Genomic DNA, 22,999 nt, shown 5'->3' with positions numbered 1-22,999 from the left:
TATTTGAAACAATGAGATGTGGTACAATTGAAACGACTATATTTAATGAGTTTAAATTTCATTGATGACTAATCTAACATTTAATCTAACAAAATATATCATTTGACAAAAAAATAAATAAAGATTTATAATGCAAAAGGCACCATGGACACTCATAGTTGTAATAAGCAGACAATTAAAATAATGAAAATCAAAACAAATGAGTCTCTTTCAATACTTACTGGCAGTGGCCACCACCCTGCCTACCACCTCAGAGTCGACCTCCCAAAACGTGTTTATTGCAACAACAAAAAGCCCCACCGACAAATGAACCCTTATTTATTATACATACTTTACCCCACTCACATATTAGGAAAAAACTTATGTAGCGGTGTCTAATCATGTTATCTGAATGTTTCGCTGCTTTCGCATAAGAATGTAGGATTATCATGTACATCAATTTCACACGACGCTTTATTTGATAGTTGTTTTGTTAGAATATGAGTATGATTGTGAATGCTAGAAAATGACTGTAGCGTTTTAAATTGATATGTAAAGGTCTTGTTGAAGAGTTTAAACTTGTTCTAATCGGTTTTGGATCAAAACTTTAATTAAATCTTAATACTTCCCAGTGACTTTTAATTTTGCACGAGAGAAGAAGGTGTACTATTTAAAGGTCTGCTTTTACTTCTTGTACGTTAGTATTACAGGTTCTAGGATCGAATATCTCATCTATACACTCTCCCGCAGTTTTGGAACAGTCTTTGGAGTCATGACAAATTGACAAGTGGACTCAACCACTTATCGTTTACCCAACGTCTCTTTTTTCCCGTCTCAACGTCTAGTTACTGGCGGTAATTTACCAATCTTGTAGCTGACCCTTTTTTGTTTGAGGGAATTTTTATTATGATTAAAATACGGGTAATATATTACGTATTATTGTATAAATGATAAAATAAATGTATTAAAAAATTAATAACTTAAAAAATGAAAATTTTCACTATTTATATTAAAATACATGGTACATCATCAGTTTTCCGGTGACTAACAAAAATTTCTCCTTTTGTTTCCCTCTTCCTTCCCTTTCTTCCCCAACTTTCCTGAGAATCTGAAGCAAAATCATCAGGAAAATGTTACAGAAGCAGAAGAGTTTTCATTTTTTCTCACTCTTCTTCTTCTTCTCCTTCTTCTCTCTTTCTCTCTCAAACCCAGAAACCACCGCCCTGCTGGCATTCAAATCCTCCGCCGACCCCTTCAATTCACTCTCCTCCTGGGTCGCCTCCTCCGACCCCTGCTCCGGCTCTTGGTTTGGCGTCGCTTGCGACCCGGCGACCCGCCGAGTCACCCGAATCGTTCTCGAGAATCTCAACCTGACCGGTTCGGCTCAGCAGCTCACCCAACTCTCCCATCTCAAGCTCCTCAGCCTCAACCGCAACCGCTTATCCTCCTCCCTCAACTTTTCCGCGTGGCACAACCTCAACCACCTGTACCTCTCCCACAACCGCTTCGACGGAGCCCTTCCAGCCGGAATCTCCCTCCAACGCCACCTCCGGGGCCTCGACCTATCGCACAACCAATTCTCCGGCGAAATCCCACTGGACGAGTTCGCTCAGCTGCCTCACTTGCTAACTCTCGCCCTCGAGTCCAACTCGTTCACGGGCATCCTCGCCGCAGCGGACTCGATGTCTCCATCGATTTCGGACTTCAATGTTTCGCACAACAACATCACGGGTGAAATTCCGCCGTGGCTGTCCAGATTCCCCGCGACGTCGTTCGCCGGAAACGAGAATCTCTGCGGCAACCCATTGCCGAACAAATGCTCCGATCCAACGGCCGCTAAATTGCCCGTACAATCCCGGAACCGACACGACAGCGTTTTCAGCAACGCTGCGCTGCTCGCGATCAGTATCGTCGGCGCAGCTATTACGCTTTTAGTGGTACTGTTGGCCGCCACGTGGTACTGTCGCACTAAAAATCGCGGGGCCCACAGGGAGACAGCCAACGGATACGGTTACGTGAGCAAGCATTACGGGCCAGGAGAGTTCCCGAGACAGAAGAGTAAAAGTGGGGCCCAATTGGCCCAGTGGGTCCAGTCTTATGGAAATGGGCCTGGTGGTGGGCCGAGAGAAAGCGAACACATGGCGGTGTTGGAAGGGTGCAGGGGCGTCGACAAGGTGGGGGATCTGCTGAAGGCGTCGGCGGAGATGCTGGGGAAGGGGAGCGTGGGGGCCACTTTCAAGGTGGTGATGGACGGCGGAGATACGGTGGTGGTGAAGAGGGTGAGGGAAAGGAGAAATGGCGGGAAGGAAATCGATGGGTTTTTGAGGCAGATTGGCGGGCTGAGGCACCCCAACATCGCCGCCCTCGGTGCCTACCACAATTCGAGCCACGAGCTGCTTTTGGTCTACGATTTCTTCCCGGGCGGAAGCTTGCATTCCGCGCTGCACGGAAACCGAGGACCTGGAAGAACGCCGCTTGCTTGGGCCGCAAGGTTGAAGCTCGCTGCCGGGTCTGCAGAGGGACTGGCCTTCCTCCATGGCTGCAGCAAATCCAAGCTCTTGCACGGAAACCTCACTTCGTCGAACATATTGGTAGATCGAATGGGGAACGCCTGCCTTGCCGACATAGGCCTCCAGCAGCTCCTCCCTGCTCCGTTTTCATCAACAAGTGCATACAGAGCTCCTGAACTGATGGTGTCCAATAATAAAACTCCGAGAAAGTTTACGCAGAAATGCGATGTTTATAGCTTTGGGGTGGTTCTGCTGGAGATTTTGACGGGGAGGATGGCGGTGGAAGAAGGTGAGACGAATTTGGTGGGGTGGGTTAAGACGGCGGTGCAGAAAGAGTGCAATACATGGGAACTATTGGATTTTGAGCTGTTGGGGGACAGAGCAATGGAGGGCGAAATGTGGGCTCTTTTGGAGGTGGCCCTGCTCTGCCTGACTCCGTTGCCTAAAGATCGCCCGACGATCAGCGTTGTGCATCGGATGATCGAAGGCATTCCGAACACGGGTGTTAGACAAGATGGGGCTAAGTTTATTTTAGATGAGCTCACTTCTGGTTCTTCTTCATCTTCACATTCTGCAAGAACTTCATGATTCCCAAAAGCTTCATTGTGCCTAATTTAATGCATAGTATGTTAAATGTTTTGTAAGAATCATTGAATAAAGAGAAATTGCAAAAAGACGAGTCGAACCTAAAATCTGCTAACCTTAAGTTGTATCACAAAGTCAACGAGTTACAAGATGACTGACATTATGACAATTAGATATGAAAATAAATTCCGAACCTTCATAGATGCCAAACGTTAATAACAATATCTTCTCCGTGGATACGTTTTAATCACGTTTCTAAATACACGCCGAATTCGCCGGCCGGAGAACACTATAAAAAGGCGCATGATGGAAGGTCTTGCCCATCACTTAATGGCTTCCTTTCCTTCGTCTATTGTCACTATAGTGTTTAAGTTCACCATTAGCTACGATTTTGTTACAAATTAAGGCATACTTATGCTTGCTTGAAGAAATTTTATCGAATCAATGATTTACCAGAAGGAGATAAAATGAGCTTAACCATGAGCCCCTTACTTCCCCCATCGTCGCCGATCAGAGGCGAAGCTCGACGGGGTTCTTGACAGTGTACCTGCCTCCACATCAGATTGCTCCTCATGTCAGCAGCACAACAAAGTAGAGTTTGCCAAATACATAGCCGAGTTTAGCCAAAGTATGTATTGAACGAGTTCATTTGTTTCAATTCAGAAAAGAGACTTTATTTTTCGTCAATTCTGCACCAACACTGCCTTGTTTTTCTTGTTCTTGAAATAAGTTGTGCACTTGATGAAATTGTATATGATCACACACATTCCCGGTACGCACATTGTAGCCATAACATCGCTGCCGCCGCGGCGCAATTCGAGCTGGTAGCGCACGCGGTCGAGTTCCGCCTGGTGCTGGTTGATGGACCAGAGCAGCGACCGGGCGGCGTGGCAGCTCCAACAGGGTTTTGGCGCGCTGGTCGGCCTCAACGAAGATGGTAGACATGGCGGGGTTTCGGAGGTGGAGAGGGAGGGCGGTGACGAGTTGTTCTAGTCTTCCGACGCCGAACAGTTCGAGTGCGTTGTGAGAGTTGGTGGGGTAGTTGGAGGGGAAGTAGGGGGCCAGGGGCAGTCCCCTGTGCATTTTTTGCGCTGGTCTTTACAAGCTGCGCAATTTTGGGGCTTCGTCATTGGGATTTTTTTAGGGAGCTTTTAACAAAAAACTTTCAGTACTGTTCACTTTAACGAAAAACCATATTTTTACACTAAAAAGTCAATCCTGGTTAAAACTCAAAATTTTCAAACCCTTTTCATTAGTTTTCCTATTTTTTTAGTCTATTTTATAAGGGCTAACACCTGTCCAGTACTTTTACCAAAGAAACAAAAAAGATAAAAATCACCTGTCCAGTACCGGAAGGTCAAGAAAGTTGGTGACCTGATGACAAGGGAGCCGGTGACAGAAGCTCTGGTGAATGACAGCCGTATGATCCAAAGATAGGGAAATTCCTTGTCGGCTAAGTTCCAACCCGCAGGAAAGGCGCAACGATCTGGGATACACTTCGTGTAACACAATAAATGGCAAAACTGAATACAATTTGCTTGTAAATGACCAAACCGTCCAGTTTTGAACACCAGAATTCGTCGGAGCAATTTCTTGTAGGGGGAATGAAAAGTGCAAAGGGAAAATAAAAAATTTGACCAAAATTCAGAATCCAGTACTTTTTATTGTATAAATAAAAACCATCTGAGAGGCCGAAATATGAAGAATCAAAAATAGACAGGGGATGTTATCCAGTGCCTTAATTGGAATTTGTAACTCCTACACTGACTGATCGCAATTCAACTCGTCTACATTCCCAGTCATTCTGGCTACGGAGATACACAAAATATACCTCAGCGGCAGCAGCGTAATACGGTACGCCGAACAGATAGGCTGGTGAGAGTAAAATTTAACTATATGCACATTGACACGGATGAATAGATGCCCGCAACTTATCAACCTGGCCTGTGCTAAGATCCGGCAGGAGCAATGCCTGTTGACTTGGCCGCAGCAGTTGCGGCAGCTGCAGCTGCGGCTGCAGCAGCAGCAGCAGATGCAGCCGCGTTGGGTGTGGAGGGTGGTACTGGCTTAGACTGCGAGTTACTCTTTGCTGCAACTACTTGCTGGTGCGGTTGCTGCTGCTGTTGTTGCTGGGAGTTTACTTGAGCGAGCAAGGACTTGATCTGAGTTCCGGTCAGTGTTTCCTCCTCTAGTAAAGCATTAGCGAGGGCGTAGAGTTCCTTGCTGTGTTCGGTGAGGATGGTTTTTGCATTGTTGTACGCCCTTTCCAAGAGGTTCTTCACTTCTTCTTCAATGAGCAGCCTAGTTTCTGTGCTCATGCTCTTACCATTGTCGTCGTAATTGTGACTGACGAGCCCAACTTGTTTGCTCATACCATACTTTGTAACCATTGCTCTAGCAAGCGAAGTAGCTTGCCGCAGATCATCTGATGCACCGGAAGTAACTTCACTTTCTCCAAAGATGAGCTCTTCTGCAACACGCCCCCCCATGCAAACGTCGAGCCGTGCAAGCATCTGTTTCCGGGAGACACTTGTCTCGTCCTTTTCAGGTAGCTGGGCAACCATGCCAAGCGACATACCCCTAGGAACTATTGTTGCCTTGTGAACTGGATGAGCACCATCGGTGTGGATAGCTACAAGTGCATGGCCACCCTCATGAAAAGCTGTTAGCTTTCTCGACTCATCAGATATAACAGCCGACTTGCGTTCACTTCCCATCATAATCTTGTCTTTTGCATATTCAAGGTCAGCCATGTTCACTGCTTTAGCACCGTCCATGGCAGCCTTCAGAGCAGCAATGTTGATCAAGTTCGCGAGATCAGCTCCGGAGAACCCCGGAGTTCCTCTAGCAATAATACTCAAATCGACGTCATTGGCCTTCAGAACCTGTCAAAATAACATCTTGATTAGTCATGGAGTGACTTCTAGTTCTAAAGAATCTGCTGCACCAATGTGAGGATGTGAAGGTAAAAGAGTCCCACATCAGTGAAACACTGAAAGTAGAAACTTTGCAAGCGCTTATAAGAGGTTGGGCTACTTCCCATATTGCCAATTGGTTTTATGAACCTAAACTTCTTTCAATCAATCTAAAATACAAAGTCATATAATGAAAACAGTGACAACCAAAATATGCCCATAAACCATAATGCTCAAACATATTATGTTTCATTCCGATGTGTAATGGATGAGACTATTGCAGACGATGTTTGTAACCAATGACCTTTCAAATCCTAGGCAGAGTCTATCAAAACCATCATAAAAAGATTACCTTCGACATGTGGGCTTCCATAATCTGCCTTCGCCCTTCAACATCAGGATTAGGGACAACAATGTGCCGGTCAAACCGTCCAGGTCTCACCAATGCCTTGTCCAGAGACTCTGGGAAATTAGTAGCAGCAATGACAATAATACCTTCATTTTGTTTAAAACCATCAAGTTCAACAAGTAACTGATTAAGGGTCATCTTCATGTACTGCTGATCCTTTGGGTTCCGGCTTCCTCCTATTGCGTCTATCTCATCAATGAATATAATACAAGGTGACCGTTTCTTTGCAGCCGAGAAAAGATCCCTCACCCTTCGAGCCCCAACACCAACAAACATCTCTTCAAACTCGCTGCCGCTGCATGAAAAGAAAGGCACCCCTGCTTCTCCAGCAATGGCTCTTGCTAACATGGTTTTTCCAGTGCCAGGTGGACCAACAAGCAAAACACCTTTTGGGAGCTTGCCACCTAGACGAGTAAAACGCTGCAACAAGGGAAATCTCATTAAGGGGTACGCTCTACAGTTACAAAAAAGATAAATACACTGCAAGCATTGGAAACAAATGGCACCAATTAAGATGGATCTGGCGTATCATCTTCTCCACAAGATCAAGGTTTTTTAAGATTGTACTCTTGAATTGATTTAAGAACCACAATGCAAATGAGAGGAAATTTTATCGAGTGAATCGAGAACATTTCAAGCCCTTTGCTCCAATAGGTCACTTCCAAAATCACCACCTTATGTTGGATGAAATAGCAATGATATTGCCCCCATCCCAGAAACTAGGAGACATAGGGTGATGACTAAAAGGTCTTCATGTTACATGTTCTTCAGTACATAATGTTGATTCATTTACCTTGGGATCTCGAAGATAGTGCACAATTTCCTCTAACTCGGATTTAGCTTCATCAACACCCTTTACATCACTAAATTTTGTGTTTGATTCCAGGCTAGGTTGAACCTCCTCATTTAGTCCGAGTCCTGAAATGTGGAAATGGAAAATTAAAAGGAAAAACTTTCACCATTTTCAAAATGCATCTTAATCAACTGGCAGAAGAGCCTAAAGCACCAAGAGATGATAATACCTTTGCTTATTCCTCTATCCTCAATGAGTGCTCCTACACCAGATATCAAAAGAAAGGCCAGTGCGATAGTGCGAATCGTACGCCACAGTTGCTCCTTAAACTGACCTCCTTCTCTAGCCACCATATGAATAGGAGCACTTGCAGTTCCAAGAATACCTTCTTTTGTTGATTTTCCAACATTACTGAGAACTGAGAAGCCAGCAAAGCTTTCTTCCTCCCTTGCAGAGTTGGCGACGCCTACAAAATTTGTAGACAAGGAGTCAAATTTATAAGCCAGGTCAAGGTGGAAAAACTCTAAAAAAGTATGTGCTAAGCGTAACATTGTTCGCACAGAAAATTCAACAGAAGGTTAGGATCCCTATAAACTTAACACAAGAAAAAGGGAATTTAATTGTATAAAAGCAGAATACTAAAAAACTGCCATCCAACTAAACTTTACTAAACTCTACTTCATCCATAAGCTTAGCACACTTCCAGACAAGTCTACAAGATAAAGACGAACTAGGGTATAATTTTGGTAGAAATTAAAAAGGAAACATAACCGTGTTCCATTACCCACCTCTCTGCAATGTCTTGAGTAACTCACTCTCATCCAGCCTCCCAACTCTTACTAATGCCTTCACATAATCAGAAAGTGCTGAAGGGTTAGAATGTAATGATGGCTGACTTTCAAATGCTCTTATCACTGCTTCATGATCACCCCGATGGTAAAGTTCTTTTAGATAGGAAATTTCACTAGCTTCATCGGTATCGCGTACTCTACGAGCAAAATTGCCAACATAACTGGACTTGAAGCTTTCGTGAGTACTTAAAAACTTATTCCCTGCATAAGGTTTAAAAGAAAGAGATCATTTTTATAAGTGAAGATAATGGAGAAGAGTATTCTGTCTTTCACTTAAAGCCTCACAATGAAGTACCTAAAGGAACAAATTGACAAGATAATGAACAAGAAACATAATTCTTTGCAAGTTTAAAATGAATGACAAAAGAAATATACCAATCAAAATATTTTGAATATGTCATACCTCCGGCACCTCCTCCTAACCTGTTGGCAGGAAAATAAGTTCTGGGAACCACTTTTGTCAGTTGTCCCAACTCTGATCGATGCCTTGAAACCTGTTAAGGAAAGAACATAGAGTTAAAAAGAGCCCGAAGAAACAACAGAAGTATGTCTAAGAAGGCAATTAAATGGTTCCATCCTTTTGCTCGTTGAGATAGAAAATTAAAACTTAATTGGAAAAACACCCTCGAGCACAGCATTCATTAAGGCATTAATTGCAAGTTCTCAACGATGGAAGGGGAGGGACTTGGATGATAGTATACTCATTTTCCTCCTTCCAAGAAATATATCAATCCTCTTCATTCTTTTAAGATCAAAAGAGGTGACCCGACTTTAAAATATGACAACACAAACTCCTATTCAGAGGAACAACGCAACCTCAACCGATCATAATATGCCCTTAAACCACCTAAAAGGAGTTATCAACCAACTCTTCCTTCATTTGCTGCTAGATACAAAAAAAGCTAAGAGAAAAGGAAAATTCAGATAACACCCGATTTTCGTAACGAGTCCGAAAGGTCCATCTCATTTTGGGTTCCCGATAGGTACAGATATCAACATCTAAATTACAAAATTCCAACGTCTCCACAATGTAAGCATCTCCTTACTCAAAATCGAAACAAACCCGTACACCGCAACACCGTAAACATGAACAAAACGGGTGCAGAAATTAACCTAATACCAAACTCCTAAACTACTACTGAACAATCAAAATACAGGAACTAGGGTTTCCGAGATCAACTAACAGAAACAAGCTATTTCATTGGGAAAACAATTCTATTGCATATAAAAAGCTGAAAATTGCATAAATTTTATAGATTTGGGAACCCCCAGCTGTGAGATTCAACCGACCTGAGTGATCAGGCGCCTCAAAGCCATCTCTTGCTTGAAGACCAAAAATGTCTGATTGCTTCTCTCTCTAGATTCACCGGGCCTTTCTCTCTCTAAATCAAAACTCCGGTGGCGTTGATGGGTCGGTTCAGAAGCTGGCGGTGGTGTTTGGATGGCGAGAAAATGAGAAGGAAAACGGGGGAAAGACCGGAGCTTTGGAAGATAAAGGTTTTTGGGGGTTGGGGGAGGGGGGGAGGAGAGAGATTTTAGGGTCCATATAGCATAATTAGATCTGAAATGTCCATGTTGCCCTCGGGGATGGATATTTAGAGCCCCATTCTACCCTTGGAGGCGTGGATATTTGGAATTCCACATTGCCCTTGGAGGGATGGATATTTTTTGAGTTCCATGGATTGGATGTACACCGACCTTCCTTTTGCCTGAAATTCATCGTCCGCTAATTTTTTTAGGGTTTTGTTCATTGTTATTGATAGACATTTTGCTTTTCCTAACTTTGGGGTTCGTGGTATGGAGAGTATTCGTACAAAAGCATTAGCTACAAACGACATGGAGGATAAAGATTCGAATTGAGTCACATATTATAACGATATATGAAATTCGTTATTCATAAAAATCGAATGTAACGCCTCCTGACTTAGCAAACAAAGCATGTGTAGCTTGAGTATTGCTAGTGGGTTCCTAGATCATTTTATTCTTGCGCACGCATGCATAATGAGCTTAGAATTTGTAGCTCAAATAGTAACCTTTAGTCTTCGGGTCATGTGTTTGTTTCTTTCCTCCATCATTTTTTTTTAGTTTTTTAGCTAAAATAGTCTTTGAGATTGGCATAACTCTTTACTTTGATCCATGAGATTTGAAATTGATAGAAGTAGTCCTTGAGTTTGTTCACCGTCAATTATTTTGATTTTTTTGTGAAAAATCTTAGATAAATAAATACCAAAAGAACAAATATGCTCTCAGTATAATAGACAATAGGTCAAACTGATTTGACAAAAATTAAGGTAATTTTGTCATCTCCGACGAAATGAAAAAGACATATATGGTATAAACGTGATTGTAGGGATGGTGAGAAAATATATAATTTCTATTTTTCATAATATTATGCATGGATGTAATGTATCATGGTGAATTCTTACTCTCAATTTTTTTTCTTATTTTAACGGAGATTTTCCATGGAATGATCAAAATAATTGACGGTAAACAACTCAAAGACCATCTCTATCGATTTTAAATCTCATAAATCAAAATAGAAAGTTATGCCAATACAAGGGATCCTTTTGAATAAAAAGTTTTATCTTCTGTGTCAAAAGTTAAAACTAGTAAGGTTATATCATTGCCTTGGTTCCTAAAAATTAATGAAAAAGATAACAAGTTCCCCTCCTAAATAAAAAAACGAAAAATAAATAAAAATAAAAACAGTCTATTAAATGGGAGTGTAGAATCTAGAATGTGGTGCAACCTTCACCAGCCAGTCTTTCATATGGTTATTGTTGTCATAGATTGATTGAACCAACAGCCGAATATAAATAAGACAATTGCCTTGGCCCAACCCAAATCCTTAGTCGACAACCAACCGGCTGCCAAGGCCCAAGGGTAGGAAAAGGAAGAAAAACAAACCCCACAACAATGGCATTTTTCTGTCTCCCTCGATCGAGAGATATTTTAGTGCGTCCAAATGATGGGTAATGCGTTATATGTCCTTATACAAGTGAAGAGACATTTAAAAAATAATATTTTCTCCTATTTATATAATAACATGTGATTTACCATTCCGTATTAGGAGCACACTAACATATTTCTCCTCTAGATCAAGACTATTCTAATTTCTGATCGAAGCTACATGCATCTTACCTCTTTCTTTAGGAGAGCTTATCTCCAAGCAAAGCTCTTCACCTTGCAGAATAAAGCGTCCATAATAAAGACGAGCCCGTGTACAAAATTCTTAACCGCAGAAGTTTGGGTTAGAGAAATTTTTAATTATGACGGGAACACAAATGGTACATCACGTGTTTTAATAAGAGTGGTGGGAAATTTTATTTTTTAAATTATTAACTTTTTAGCACACATATCCTGCCATTTGTATAATGACACATGATGTATCATCCCTTGTATTGGTCATATTGAAAAATCTCTTTTAGTTGGGCTTACCTCCATCCCTAGAGAAGCCGTATGAGGAAGAAGCTCCTAATACATTTTTGAAGCCGAGCCTGCCATACAATGAATCTTAAGCTTTCTTCCCTTGCCTTTTGCCTCCCTGGAGTATTCAGAGGAGCTTTCAAGATTGCTAAACATATCCGAATATAACTCGACTAAGAAATCCATGCCAGAGACTTCTCCTCGTAACCATCCCTGAAATATAGGAAGGTTTTCTATGGTTCTTCACTACTCGTACATGAAGGTAAGAACTGCTTTTTTTCTTGGAGGGATTCATTTTATTTTTCTCAATCAAGAATGACATACTATTATCAAACTCTTAGAATTCGTTTAAGACTGTTTATGTACGAAGTATTTTAGAAGTTTTATAATAAATATGTTGAATTTTGTATTAAAAAGTCAAGTGTTTCTTAGAAAAAAAACTTGGGAAGTACTTTATGATGAATAAGTGTTTCTTCAAAAATCATTATTACAACGTATCAGCAGTGTTAAGTGTTTTTACTAAACGTGTTCACAAGTACAAGTTGGAGTATGAACATGATTAGTTTCAAAAGAAAAGGCTAACTGAATAGTAGTAGGATTCTCTCCCATTCTATTTACATCCCTTTCTCTCACACATTGTTTTTGTCTTATTGTCTCTATTAAAAAAAATAAATATAAATATTGACGTGGTTTAATTGTAACTGTTTAAGTAAGAAGAGAGGGAAGGGGAGATAGATTAGGAGGGGAGTGAATCCTCCTCCAATTGGGTGAGCTATGGAGCAGCTGCGCACTGCACAGGCATATAATTTCTGCGTTGAACATGCACATGTAAATCATATATAGTATATTCCAGAAACAAAAAAGCTTTCATGTACATATGATATGAGCACATCGATATTCAGTACTGCAGTGCTCTACTCTCGAGTCTTTCCCGGTACTGTCCTTGGTCTGCTTACTAAATTGATTAGTTCCTTCAATAATCTGGATCCATTACAAACTCTGAAACAAATTGGTATATGCAATCCATGGTTTCATTAGACAACAATTTGCTTCCAATATAGGAGTTGCTAAGAGTAAAATTCGTAAAAAAATAGCTGGATGTATGGGAGATACTTGAGGAAGTTATGAAAGAGCATCCCGTATTACTGAACAGGGCGCCTACTCTGCATAGATTAGGCATATAGGCGTTCCAACCCCTTTAGTAGAAGGACATGCTATTTGTTTACATCCATTAGTTTGGATGGGATTCAATGTAGACTTTTGATGGTAATCAAATGTTTGTTTATGTACCCTTATCTTTGGAGGCTCAAGCGGATGATTGTATGGAACAGGTACACGGTACACCACTAATGTGGTGTCCAGCTCCAATAGTACTAAGACATTTGTTAGTTTCTCTCTATGTGACCCTGTATCATTGGCACGTGACGCTATCATGACGGTGTTCATTGTGTCCTACATACAAGTTGATCTTCCAGTTGGGGAATGGAAGTATTGTCTTAATAGTAATTTAGGTTTTGTTACCATTAATTTGAAAAATAAATTGAAAGTTACCTTCTTAATGGATTAATGTAGGCAGATGTGGATTTGGTTAGTAATCAGTTCTCGAAGAACTTACTAATCTTTAGTTACTTGTGTACTGTTATTCCTACTTAACAAACCAATTTGAATGGCTTAAAACTCAAAAAACTGAGAAATATCAAAACACATTGGCCTGTTCTTCCTGAGGCTGCGGAGCAACTCCTCCACCAATATTGCCTTGATCTTCTTGCTCTTGAGAACAGTTCTTCTGCACCTGATGAAATTGCATATGATCATACACATTCCACGTACCCACATTGTCCTTAAAGTCCTCCAACGTCTGCGCTATCGCCATAACATTGCCGCCGCTGCGGAGCAGTTCGAGCTGGTAGCGCACGCTGTCGAGTTCAGCCTGGTGCCGGTGGATGGACCAGAGCAGCGACCGGACGACGGCGTGGCAGCCGCCAACAGGGTCTTTGGCCCGGTGGTCGGCCTCGACGAAGATGGTGGACATGGCGGGGGTGGGGAGAGAGGGCGGTGACGAGTTTGTCGAGTCTACAACTCTACTGACGCCGAACAGTTTGTGTGCGTTGTGAAAGTTTGTGGGGTAGCTGGAGGGGAAGTAGGGGGCCAAGGGGCAATCCACTGTGCATTTTTTTCGCTGGTTTTTACAAGCGGCGCAACTTTGGGGGTTCGTCATCGAGATTTTTGTAGGCTATTTTTATCGGTTTGAGAAATGATCGGAAAATTTTGAGGGAGGGCAGAGAGATTCCAGTAGAGAGAGTAGTTTTTGTTGGTGTTGGGAGAAAAGTCGGGGACGCAGGTGTTGGTTATAGTTCACGTGGTTGTACCATTTAAGAAATTTGAAAATTAGACCCTAACGATAAAACAGTGACGTTAGAGAAATTAATTTTTTGTAAATTATATGATGTTGTTGTTGATAATGAGATTAAGTATCGATTAATGTACAAATCATATGGTTTGCAAGTCTGGTCTAAAATTTGCGTTGCGATATTGCACATTTTTTTGCAATGAAAAAGGATATGATTTGAAACTAGAACATAATAGATTGAAATAAAAATCCTAATCACCAAATCAATTCACTTCCTTACAAACCCAAATGAGCCAATACCATGCTGCTCATTAGTTCACCTGCTGAGCAGGATTTCGCTTTTCAGTCGTTTACTTAATTGTTTTTTACATGTTTTTTTTTAAATTTTTTTAGTCCAAAGAAGTTCTCTTGCCATACAACATTTGTACCATTTCTCTAATAGAGATAAAGTCACCGACATATGTGAGTCTCATCTCTATTAAAGATGCGATACAAATGTGGTAAAAAAATAGGAAACTTTAACGAAAGGCTCACGGTACTATTTACTTTAACGAAAGACTACGTTTTTACATTAAAAAGTCAATCCTGATACTATTCACTTTACCCTTTATTTTGTTCTTATTGTTAAAACTAAATGTTTTCAAATTTTTTTAATTAGTTTTCCTTAAAAAAATATAATAAGAATAGCATTTTATTCATATTATGGATGGCAACTCGAAGAATTTCAATATTTTTTAATTTGGGCAACCCAAGAATTTCAATAGATGACACAACATTCAAGTGCGAACTTACCTTGCATTTGGACGAGGGAATTTTAAGTTCCATGGAACTAAGACTCAACTTTTTTGGAATGCACTGTAAAAATTAGAGGGAATTGAAAATGAGTTGATGCCATATGCTTCACATAAATTTCATATTGCACCTTGAAACTTGTCATTTTGAGAGTTTATTTGTTTGTTGTCGTTGTGTTTTGATAGTAATTTTGTATTGTTTCAATTATTCGTTGGTATTGTTCTTATAGTGTACTTTTAACAATTGAACTATTACGTTGCATGAAAATAAAGCCCCTCGTCAAGACATAGGGTTTGTTTTGGAATTGGATCTGAACCAATGCCATCAAAGTTGACATCAACTAATCCCAACTAGCACAAAAAGGAACAGTGAAAGGGAGAGGGAGATGGAGAGGGCAAAAGCACCAATGAAATGGCAAACTGAGCTATCAGAAACAAACTAATCACATTAGCAGATGTGCGCTAAAATTTGATGTGGTAGAAACTAACACGTAAACTAAACCCTACTAAAGATGTAATTATAGTACAAGGAAATAAGGATCGTTCTATTTCGAGGATTAGAAGGGTTGTTAATCAGCACAAACTAAACAAATACTAAAAACTAACTTCAACGAGGGATTTGAGTGAATTGAACTTAAATTGAAAACTGAAATTAACAACTAAACAAAGAGAAACGGCAGCAATAAAATTGAAGTTTGAGCGATCAACGGATGAAAGCTAGCTAAATGATTCTTCTCAACACATGAAACACATACACATAAATTAATCTCCAATTATTCGTTCTATAAACCGTGAACAACAACGCCTCAAATTAACCGCGAACAACACTGGGTAACTCTCCTACTACAAACTCGCACAATAAGTTTATATCTAAACAAGAATTTTGGAAGCAATCCTAAAAGATGATTATTATTTTGTTCCAATTGAAATCAAGGCTCTCACCACCCTCAAAGATATCAATCAAAATTAAGTTACCATACCCCTCCAACAACAATAACATTATTGTCCTTAGGCACAAATAACCACACCATCCAAATCTCACAAAAAGCTTCACATTCAAACGTTCTTCATCTGGTCTCAACCAACAGAGTGTACAGCTTCCCAAACTAAATTCTTTGGAACCGGGCTGGCAAGATCGCGAGCCTGCAGTGCTGCCTTGCGCAGCGTCCCAACGGTGAGTTCATTGGCCTTGTAGAATGACACACTTGTGTAAAGCAGCTTGTGCTTCTTGCAGAGTTCCTTGACAAGGGGGGCAACTTTCCTGAGGTTGCCTCTGGGCAACCGCGGAAACAAATGGTGCTCGATCTGGAACTGCAATCCGCCGTGGAACCAGTCCATCCACGGGTGGCAGACTATATCCAGCGATCCATTCGTCTGATTTTCGCACCAATCGTTCCCTGTAGGGGTTCCGACATAAACACTTGAAGAGAAATGGTTCAAGCAGAACTGCACATGTTGGATTCCAGTGACGGAAAAGCTTGCCACAACGAACATTACTCTTTCACCCCAATTGGGGAGGTAAGAAACCAGCAGAGGATACCAAATCCAAAACACCAAAAGCCCGAAGATTTCTTGGATCCTATTTTTTACCCTCAATCTTTTGGATGACAGCAGTAAAAATGACTGAGCAAAAAGGTTAATCCTAGCAAGACACATGACAGGGTAAAAAGTCCAGTGCTGGTAACTAACCATGAACCTAGTAAAAGCATCGAAATTCATCTTCCTGTCGTAGTAATAAGAGGCGAGGGAGCTGAACAGTTTCGAATTCACCGCGAAAAAAGGCATATGCTGGAGATCCGGATCGAATTCGAGGCTGTTGACGGCAATGTGGTGGGCGTTGTGGTTGCGCTTCCACCACGCAATACTGATGCCGGCGAGGCAGTTTCCGGTGAGGATCTGGGCGAATCTGTTCACCCTTTTGCTTCTGATGATCTGGTAGTGACCCGAATCGTGGCCAAGCCACCCGCTTTGAATCCAGAGAAAACCCATCAATACGCCGGAACCCAGATGAACCCAGCCACTGTCGGAGCACAAGACGCCGTAGATGCTCAGAGTAAACAGCACTGCCACCAGAAACAGATAGAAATGCACGCTGTGTCCACTGTTTTCGAAAAGCCCCATTGTCGTAAACTCGTTGACGAGCTTCCTGTAATCTTTGGAAACTTCGGAAATAGAATAGTCTTCGAGATGGAATCCGGTGAAGAACTGGTCGAGGTGCTGCCAGGCGGTGCCGGGGTGGTAGGCGACGAACGCGTCCGTGACGTCTTGGCCGGCGAGGCTGAGCAACGGCAGCTCACCGCCGGGATGGTGGTTGGCCCAATCGGAGACGTTGTAGATCTTGCCCTGTATCGAGATCCATAGATCTCCAGGCTTGTTGTGGGTGCTGAGTTTTCCCTGGGAAATGTACTTCTTTGAGTCTTCCGCCATTGGACAGATCTGGGAGGAAAAAGCTTTCGATTCCCAACTGAACTCTTCCTCTCTGGGTTTTCCAAAAGGAAGAGACTTTTCTGTGGATTGATAATTATTGCATGTTGGGGAGGAAAGGATTTGAATTCGGAGGTTTTTTTTTTATTTTTTTTGAATTTTTCGAGCTCACTCTGCTTTCTCTGTTTTTCGGCTTCTGATGCTGTTTTGTAGTTTTTGAAGGGGATACGATTTGCGCAATTGGTGGGGGTATTGGAATTGAACAAGCACCGCAGAGTTGTATTGTTTTTGCAACTCTTTAAAAGTGTTAATCTTTTGGAAAATTAATAAAAAAAATTTAAAAATTTTGAATTTTAACGAATAATAAAATAAATAATACCGATTAATTTTTTTTAGTGTAAAAATATGATTTTTCGTTAAAATAAACAGTACCAAGAGTTTTTCGTTAAAGTTTCCGTTACTCCACTATGAGGTTAAGTCCATTTTTTTATTCTGTAAATAATATCATTTGTTTAAAAAAAAAAAAAAATCTTCTGTTTTTCGGAGTTCACCAGTGGCTTAAAATAAGGGAGTTTTAACACATTCATGTACTGTTCATTTATAACGAAAATGATATTTTTACTTTAAAAAGTCACTCCTTATCCTATTCACTTACAATACATTTTTATCTTTTAGATTAAAACTCAAAACTTTCAAACCATTTTCTTTAATTTTTTTTTAAAATAATCATATTGATTTACATAAGTTAACGGAAAACAGTAAAACATTGTGTAACGTTGCAAACTTACCTGAGATAATTAAAACAGGTAAATAGTTTGAGGCAGTGCGACATTGACACCTTGTTTCGTGTTAAGTCGGAATTCAGTGGACCTTGTCGTCAAATGGTCCCTACACTTACTTCTCAATGCTGCCACCCACCACGTTAAGGAGAAATTTTTTATTATGACGGGAACACGGATGGTATATTATATGTTTTTATGTAAGTGATGAGAAATTTTATTTTGTAAGTTAATAAAATTTTTAATACATATATTATATCATTTGTATAATGATACGTGATGTATCACCTCGTATACTGATCATATTAAAAAATCTCTCCACGTTAAGGATTGAAACACGTAGATTTGGACCATTTGGTGAATCCCGACAAGGCAAAAAAATGTAGCTTTTTCATGCTAAATACGGCATTTCCATGAATACCCAAACTAATCATGTGGTGTACAATATTACATTCGAAATTATGTGTTCGAATTTTTATTTTTATTTTTTATATTCTGAATAAAAATGATAAATTTTGTATCTCTGTGTTACCAATTAAAAAATATTTTTTTTTTTCGGGAAACTATCAAAATATCTTTATGCAAGTTGGAATATACCCACTTGGCCGACCAAAAATTAAAATAAGAATATGCTACATGGATACGCGAAGTATATGAGAAAATATCTTCATCCCCCATTGGCACAATCATTACCCATGAAATAGTTTTGCAACTCACGAGCACACTTTACATTGAATCTTGTTCTTATGCATATAATTTATTTTTAGTTATGCTATTTGATACTCGATTCGATTTTGATCTTAAAATTCACAGTTTTATTTCATGAAATTCAAAATTCGTTTTATTTTGACTTGAAAACTCTTTTTTCTTTCTGAAACTCAAAAGTCACCTCCTAGAACATACATCAGACCCACCACCCAATAAAACTACGCTATTTATACCAATGAATGTGATTATAAATCTCCAATATCAGTTAACATTCAACAATCATAAAACATTAAGTAAAAGAAATTCAAGAGATGAAAAAAATAGAAAAGAAATTTATTGGTGCACCCAAATCAAGTCCACATAACGGAATTAACAGAATTAAGCCAATGTGCAGTGAATTTTGTATTTTATATAATAAAATGACAATTTTTGAGTTTCAAGGTTAACATGGAATCAAAATCGAGTTCCAAGAAAGTTGAGCAAATTTTGAATTTCAGAGAGTAAAATGACAACTTTTGAGTTACATGAGACAAAATGAGATTCAAATCTAGTTTCACGAATCGTAACTAAAACTAAGCTTATATATTATAGGTGTAACATCCCACATTGCCTAGGGGAGTGGATCATGTAAGCCTTATATGTATATTCTCATCTCTACATAGCACGAGACAGACTTTTGGGAGCTCACTGGCTTCGGGTTCTGTAGGAACTCCGAAGTTAAGCCAGTTCGTACGAGAGCAATCTCAAGATGAGTGACCTATTAGAAAGTTTTCGTGTGAGTTCTCAGAAACAAAACTGTGAAGGCATGGTTGAGGCTCAAAGCAGACAATATTGTGCTACGGTGAAGTCGAGCTAGGGATGTGGTGCGGGCCTAGGCTAGAGTGTGACAATAGGGTGGTGTTATTCACACAACCATTTTTATTTCTCACACACCGCTTAACTTTTGGCCGTTAGAACTAATGAATTGAAAAAAAATAATGCTAAAAAATAACAAAATGTATATGAGAGGTAAAAATAATGTGTGAAATCTTATTTATACTACGAATCCATAATATTAATAGCGGTCTTGTGTTGACTCCTTTTATAACATGGGATGGTTTGACTATAACATCGAAAAAAATCTCCGTAGAAAACTGATGATTCATTGAAAGGGGTGATTTCTACACTTCTCCTTTCATCTTTTGCACTATTATGTTTGTTTTTCTGAATCACTAAGGGACTTTGATTATTATTTCGTTCTCAGTTGTTTGTTTTTATCTTTTTGAAAACTGAAAAAGTAACTACTTTCAGTTTTCAACTTTTGAAACAAAATGAAAATCAAAAATTGAAAACTACTTAAATGAGTTTCAAAGTTTGACCTTGAATTTTCACTATTTTGGATTTAAGTTTTTTAATTTTTTTTTTTGAACTAAAAAATGAAAGTTGTTATGAAATAAAATTTAAGTTTTTTAAAAAGTGAAACCTGAAAACCATTAAAAACTGAAACTTAAAAATTAAAAAACTGAAAACTAAATAAAATAGTTATCCAACAGTCCTTAAATAAAACAAATGAAAAAAGAAATAATACACATAATTAAGATGAAAAGTGAATTGCGTAATAAAAAAAAGTGCAGAAATCATTTTTCAGAAACCTTAGATTGTTTAACCTTTGCCTATTGCTTTCGATTCTTCTCCATCCTCCTCTAAGTCCCTCAACACACCAAACAGAAAATCATCCCTCCATCACACTTATTTCCCGCAATCTCTGCTGATCCTGTCACAGTAAGAACTCACTCTAATACTTATCTTCTCAATTAAGTTTTTTATTTCTTCTGCTTTTTTTCCATGAATTTCAAGCTAGTTTAGTTATGTTCTTTAATTGAAGCATTGTTCTACAAATTCCTGTCTAGGCCCTGCCAATGTTCCATTTAGGTCTTGCTTAGGCGTTAGACAGCATAATTAATCTCTAGATGTTTGAAAAATAAGATAAAATGCCTAAACCGCCTAGGTGATGACAATAGCCAATTGGTAACTTCTATTTTGCATTTTATGTATTCTAATATAATTATATATTTTTATAGATATAAATATGCATTTCTTTCTATGTCATGTAATAAATTTTTCTAAATTTAAAAAACCGTCTACGTTTCCCTCTTTAACGCCTAGGCGTTAGGTCCATGCCTGCTAACCTTAAATTGAAGAGAGAGCAAAAGAGTGTAAATTTGATAAAAATGTATTGGGTGTCTAAAGAATTATGCTTTATGTGTGAATATTTCTGTGCAAAAGATTATTGGGTGTTTGCTGCATTGGAAATATTTGCTTTCTTTGTTATGATGTCATGAAATCACTACATGAAACTTATTAGGACTTAAACAGATGGATTTTCGATTATTGTGGTTTGAACCCAAGTTCGAATCCTTTGACTGTATATTAGAATAGTTTAGAATACATATCGTCTTGTCAAAGAAACAAATGAAGGATTTTAACAGTTTGGATAATGCCTTGCAGGTATATGTGAATACCAGTAAAGTAAGAGGAAGCAAATACATTGATGGCACATTTGCTTTCAACTTCCTGCTCTCTAAATTTCTCCTCTGGTGGTAAACACTACATCAAACCGTTGATCCAAGACTCGGGAGCATTTCCTACCTCTTTAAATTTTCAGACTTCCAAGGCCTATTTGGGAGGATCCTCCTGCAAGAAGAGAGGTCAAAAAGTGGTACTTGCACGGTGCGTGCAACCACACTCTCTCCAAGTAGGGAAGCCCCAAATGAACCCAGCTATGGCGCCAATGAGAGCTCCGGTGGAGCTTTAAATCACAGCTGAGTAATGGTCTTTGGTGGGGATGGCTACTGTGGTTGGGCCACAGCCCTTCACCTATCCAAGAAGGGTTACGAGGTTGCCATTGTTGATAGCCTTGTACGCCGTCTGTTTGACCATCAGCTTGGTCTTGGTTCCCTGACTCCAATCGCCTCCATCCATGATCGTATCCATTGTTGGAAAGCTCTCACTGGAAAGTCCATTGAACTCTACATTGGTGATGTTTGTGATTTCGACTTCTTGTCAGAAGTCTTCAAGTCATTTGAGCCTGGTTCCGTTGTCCATTTCGAGGAACAGCGGTCTGCCCTTTACTTCATGATTGATCGGTCAAGAGCAGTATTCACGCAGAATAACTACGTGATTGGAACTCTGAACGTTCTCTTTGCTATAAAAGAGTTCAAAAAGGAGTGCCATCTCATGATGCTCGGGACCGTGGGAGAATACGGGACTCCAAATATTGACATGAGGAGGGTTTCATTACAAGTACACATAATGGGAGAATATCTCTTTGCCCTACCCGAAGCAAGCGAGCTCTTCCTACCATTTGAGAAAGGTTCATGAGTCGAATAATATAGCCTTCACTTGCAAAGCTTGGGGGATTAGAGCCACTTCCAACATAAATCTCTTGAAACTCTCTGCCGCTACATAAAAAGAAAGGTACCCTTGCTTCTTCAGCAATGGAGAGATTTTTCAATGTGACCGGCACACGAGGTGGTACAACACGTGTCACTATACAAATTGTGGAATATGTGTGTTAAAAAGTTAATAACGTAAAAAATAAAATTTCCCACCACTTACATAAAAACACATGGTGTACCACCCGTGTTCTAGTCACAATGAAAATTTTCTTGTTAGCAAGAGTCATTTGTGACCGAAACATGAGTAGTACACCATGTATTTTTATGTAAGTGATAAGAAATTTTACTTTTTAAGTTATTAACTTTTTAATATACATATACCACCATTTGTATAGTGACACGCGGTGTACCACCTTGTGTGCTGGTCACATTAAAAAATCTTGCTAACATGGTTTTTCCAGTACCAGGTGGACCGAGCAAAACACCTTTTGGGAGCTTGCCACCTAGACGAGTGAAACGCTGCAACAAGGGAAATGATTAAGGAACACGCCCTACAGTACAAAAAAGATAAATACAGTGCAAGCATTGGAAACGAATGGCACCAATCAAGATGGATTTGGCGTATCATCTTCTCCACAAGATCAATGTTTTTTAAGATTGTACTCTTGAATTGATTTTATGAAACACAACGCAAATGAGGGGATTTTTTATCGAGTGAATCGAGACCATTTCAAGCCCTTTGCCCCAATAGGTCACTTCCAAATTATCATCTTATATCGGATGAAATAGCAATGATATTGCCCCACCCCAGAAATCAGGAGACTTGGGGTGATACTAAAAGGTCTTCTTACATATTCTTCTGTACATAATGTTGATGCATTTACCTTAGGATGTCGAAGATAGCGAACGATTTCTTCTAACTCAGATTTAGCCTCATCAACGCCCTTTACATCGCTAAATTTTGTGTTTGATTCCATGCTAGGTTGAACTTCATATCTAGTCCGAGTGATGAAATGTAGAAAGGGGAAATTAAAAGGAAAAACTTTCATCATTTTAAAATTGCATCTTAATCAATTGGCAGAAGAGCCTAAAGCAGCAAGAG

At 39.7% G+C, this 22,999-nt stretch overlaps 4 protein-coding genes and 1 pseudogene across 4 annotated transcripts; 2 read left to right on the top strand and 3 right to left on the bottom strand.

The window, feature by feature from the left end:
• Positions 1 to 1,002: 1,002 nt before the first annotated feature.
• Positions 1,003 to 3,166, top strand: LOC125479313 (probable leucine-rich repeat receptor-like protein kinase At1g68400). The gene has a single exon (XM_048588503.1). It carries the CDS (start codon positions 1,110 to 1,112, stop codon positions 3,075 to 3,077), a length of 1,968 nt encoding a protein of 655 aa, XP_048444460.1. The 5' UTR covers positions 1,003 to 1,109; the 3' UTR covers positions 3,078 to 3,166.
• Positions 3,167 to 4,717: 1,551 nt separating this feature from the next.
• Positions 4,718 to 9,571, bottom strand: LOC103952159 (ATP-dependent zinc metalloprotease FTSH 4, mitochondrial-like). Its single transcript, XM_048588381.1, has 7 exons — positions 9,333 to 9,571; positions 8,446 to 8,536; positions 7,980 to 8,243; positions 7,421 to 7,657; positions 7,192 to 7,316; positions 6,342 to 6,818; positions 4,718 to 5,959 (listed from the first exon to the last, which is right to left on the bottom strand). The coding sequence occupies exons 1-7, from the start codon at positions 9,357 to 9,359 to the stop codon at positions 5,024 to 5,026; spliced, it is 2,157 nt and encodes a 718-aa protein (XP_048444338.1). The 5' UTR covers positions 9,360 to 9,571; the 3' UTR covers positions 4,718 to 5,023.
• Positions 9,572 to 13,164: 3,593 nt separating this feature from the next.
• Positions 13,165 to 13,686, bottom strand: LOC125479371 (LOB domain-containing protein 22-like). Its single transcript, XM_048588615.1, has one exon. It carries the CDS (start codon positions 13,684 to 13,686, stop codon positions 13,165 to 13,167), a length of 522 nt encoding a protein of 173 aa, XP_048444572.1.
• Positions 13,687 to 15,361: 1,675 nt separating this feature from the next.
• LOC103952139 (acyl-lipid (9-3)-desaturase-like) lies at positions 15,362 to 17,308 on the bottom strand. Its single transcript, XM_018648644.2, has one exon. The coding sequence runs from the start codon at positions 17,034 to 17,036 to the stop codon at positions 15,687 to 15,689; it is 1,350 nt and encodes a 449-aa protein (XP_018504160.2). The 5' UTR covers positions 17,037 to 17,308; the 3' UTR covers positions 15,362 to 15,686.
• A 3,742-nt stretch (positions 17,309 to 21,050) lies between these two features.
• LOC125479370 lies at positions 21,051 to 21,968 on the top strand (annotated as a pseudogene).
• Positions 21,969 to 22,999: the final 1,031 nt, after the last annotated feature.

Source organism: the organism of the source record quoted next, unplaced genomic scaffold (genome assembly GCF_019419815.1).
Source record: "Pyrus x bretschneideri cultivar Hongxiangsu unplaced genomic scaffold, Pyrus_bretschneideri_v1 Contig28, whole genome shotgun sequence".
Lineage (NCBI taxonomy): Eukaryota > Viridiplantae > Streptophyta > Magnoliopsida > Rosales > Rosaceae > Pyrus > Pyrus x bretschneideri.
Note: the sequence above shows the minus strand (reverse complement) of the source record. Positions and strands in the feature narration are given on the sequence as shown.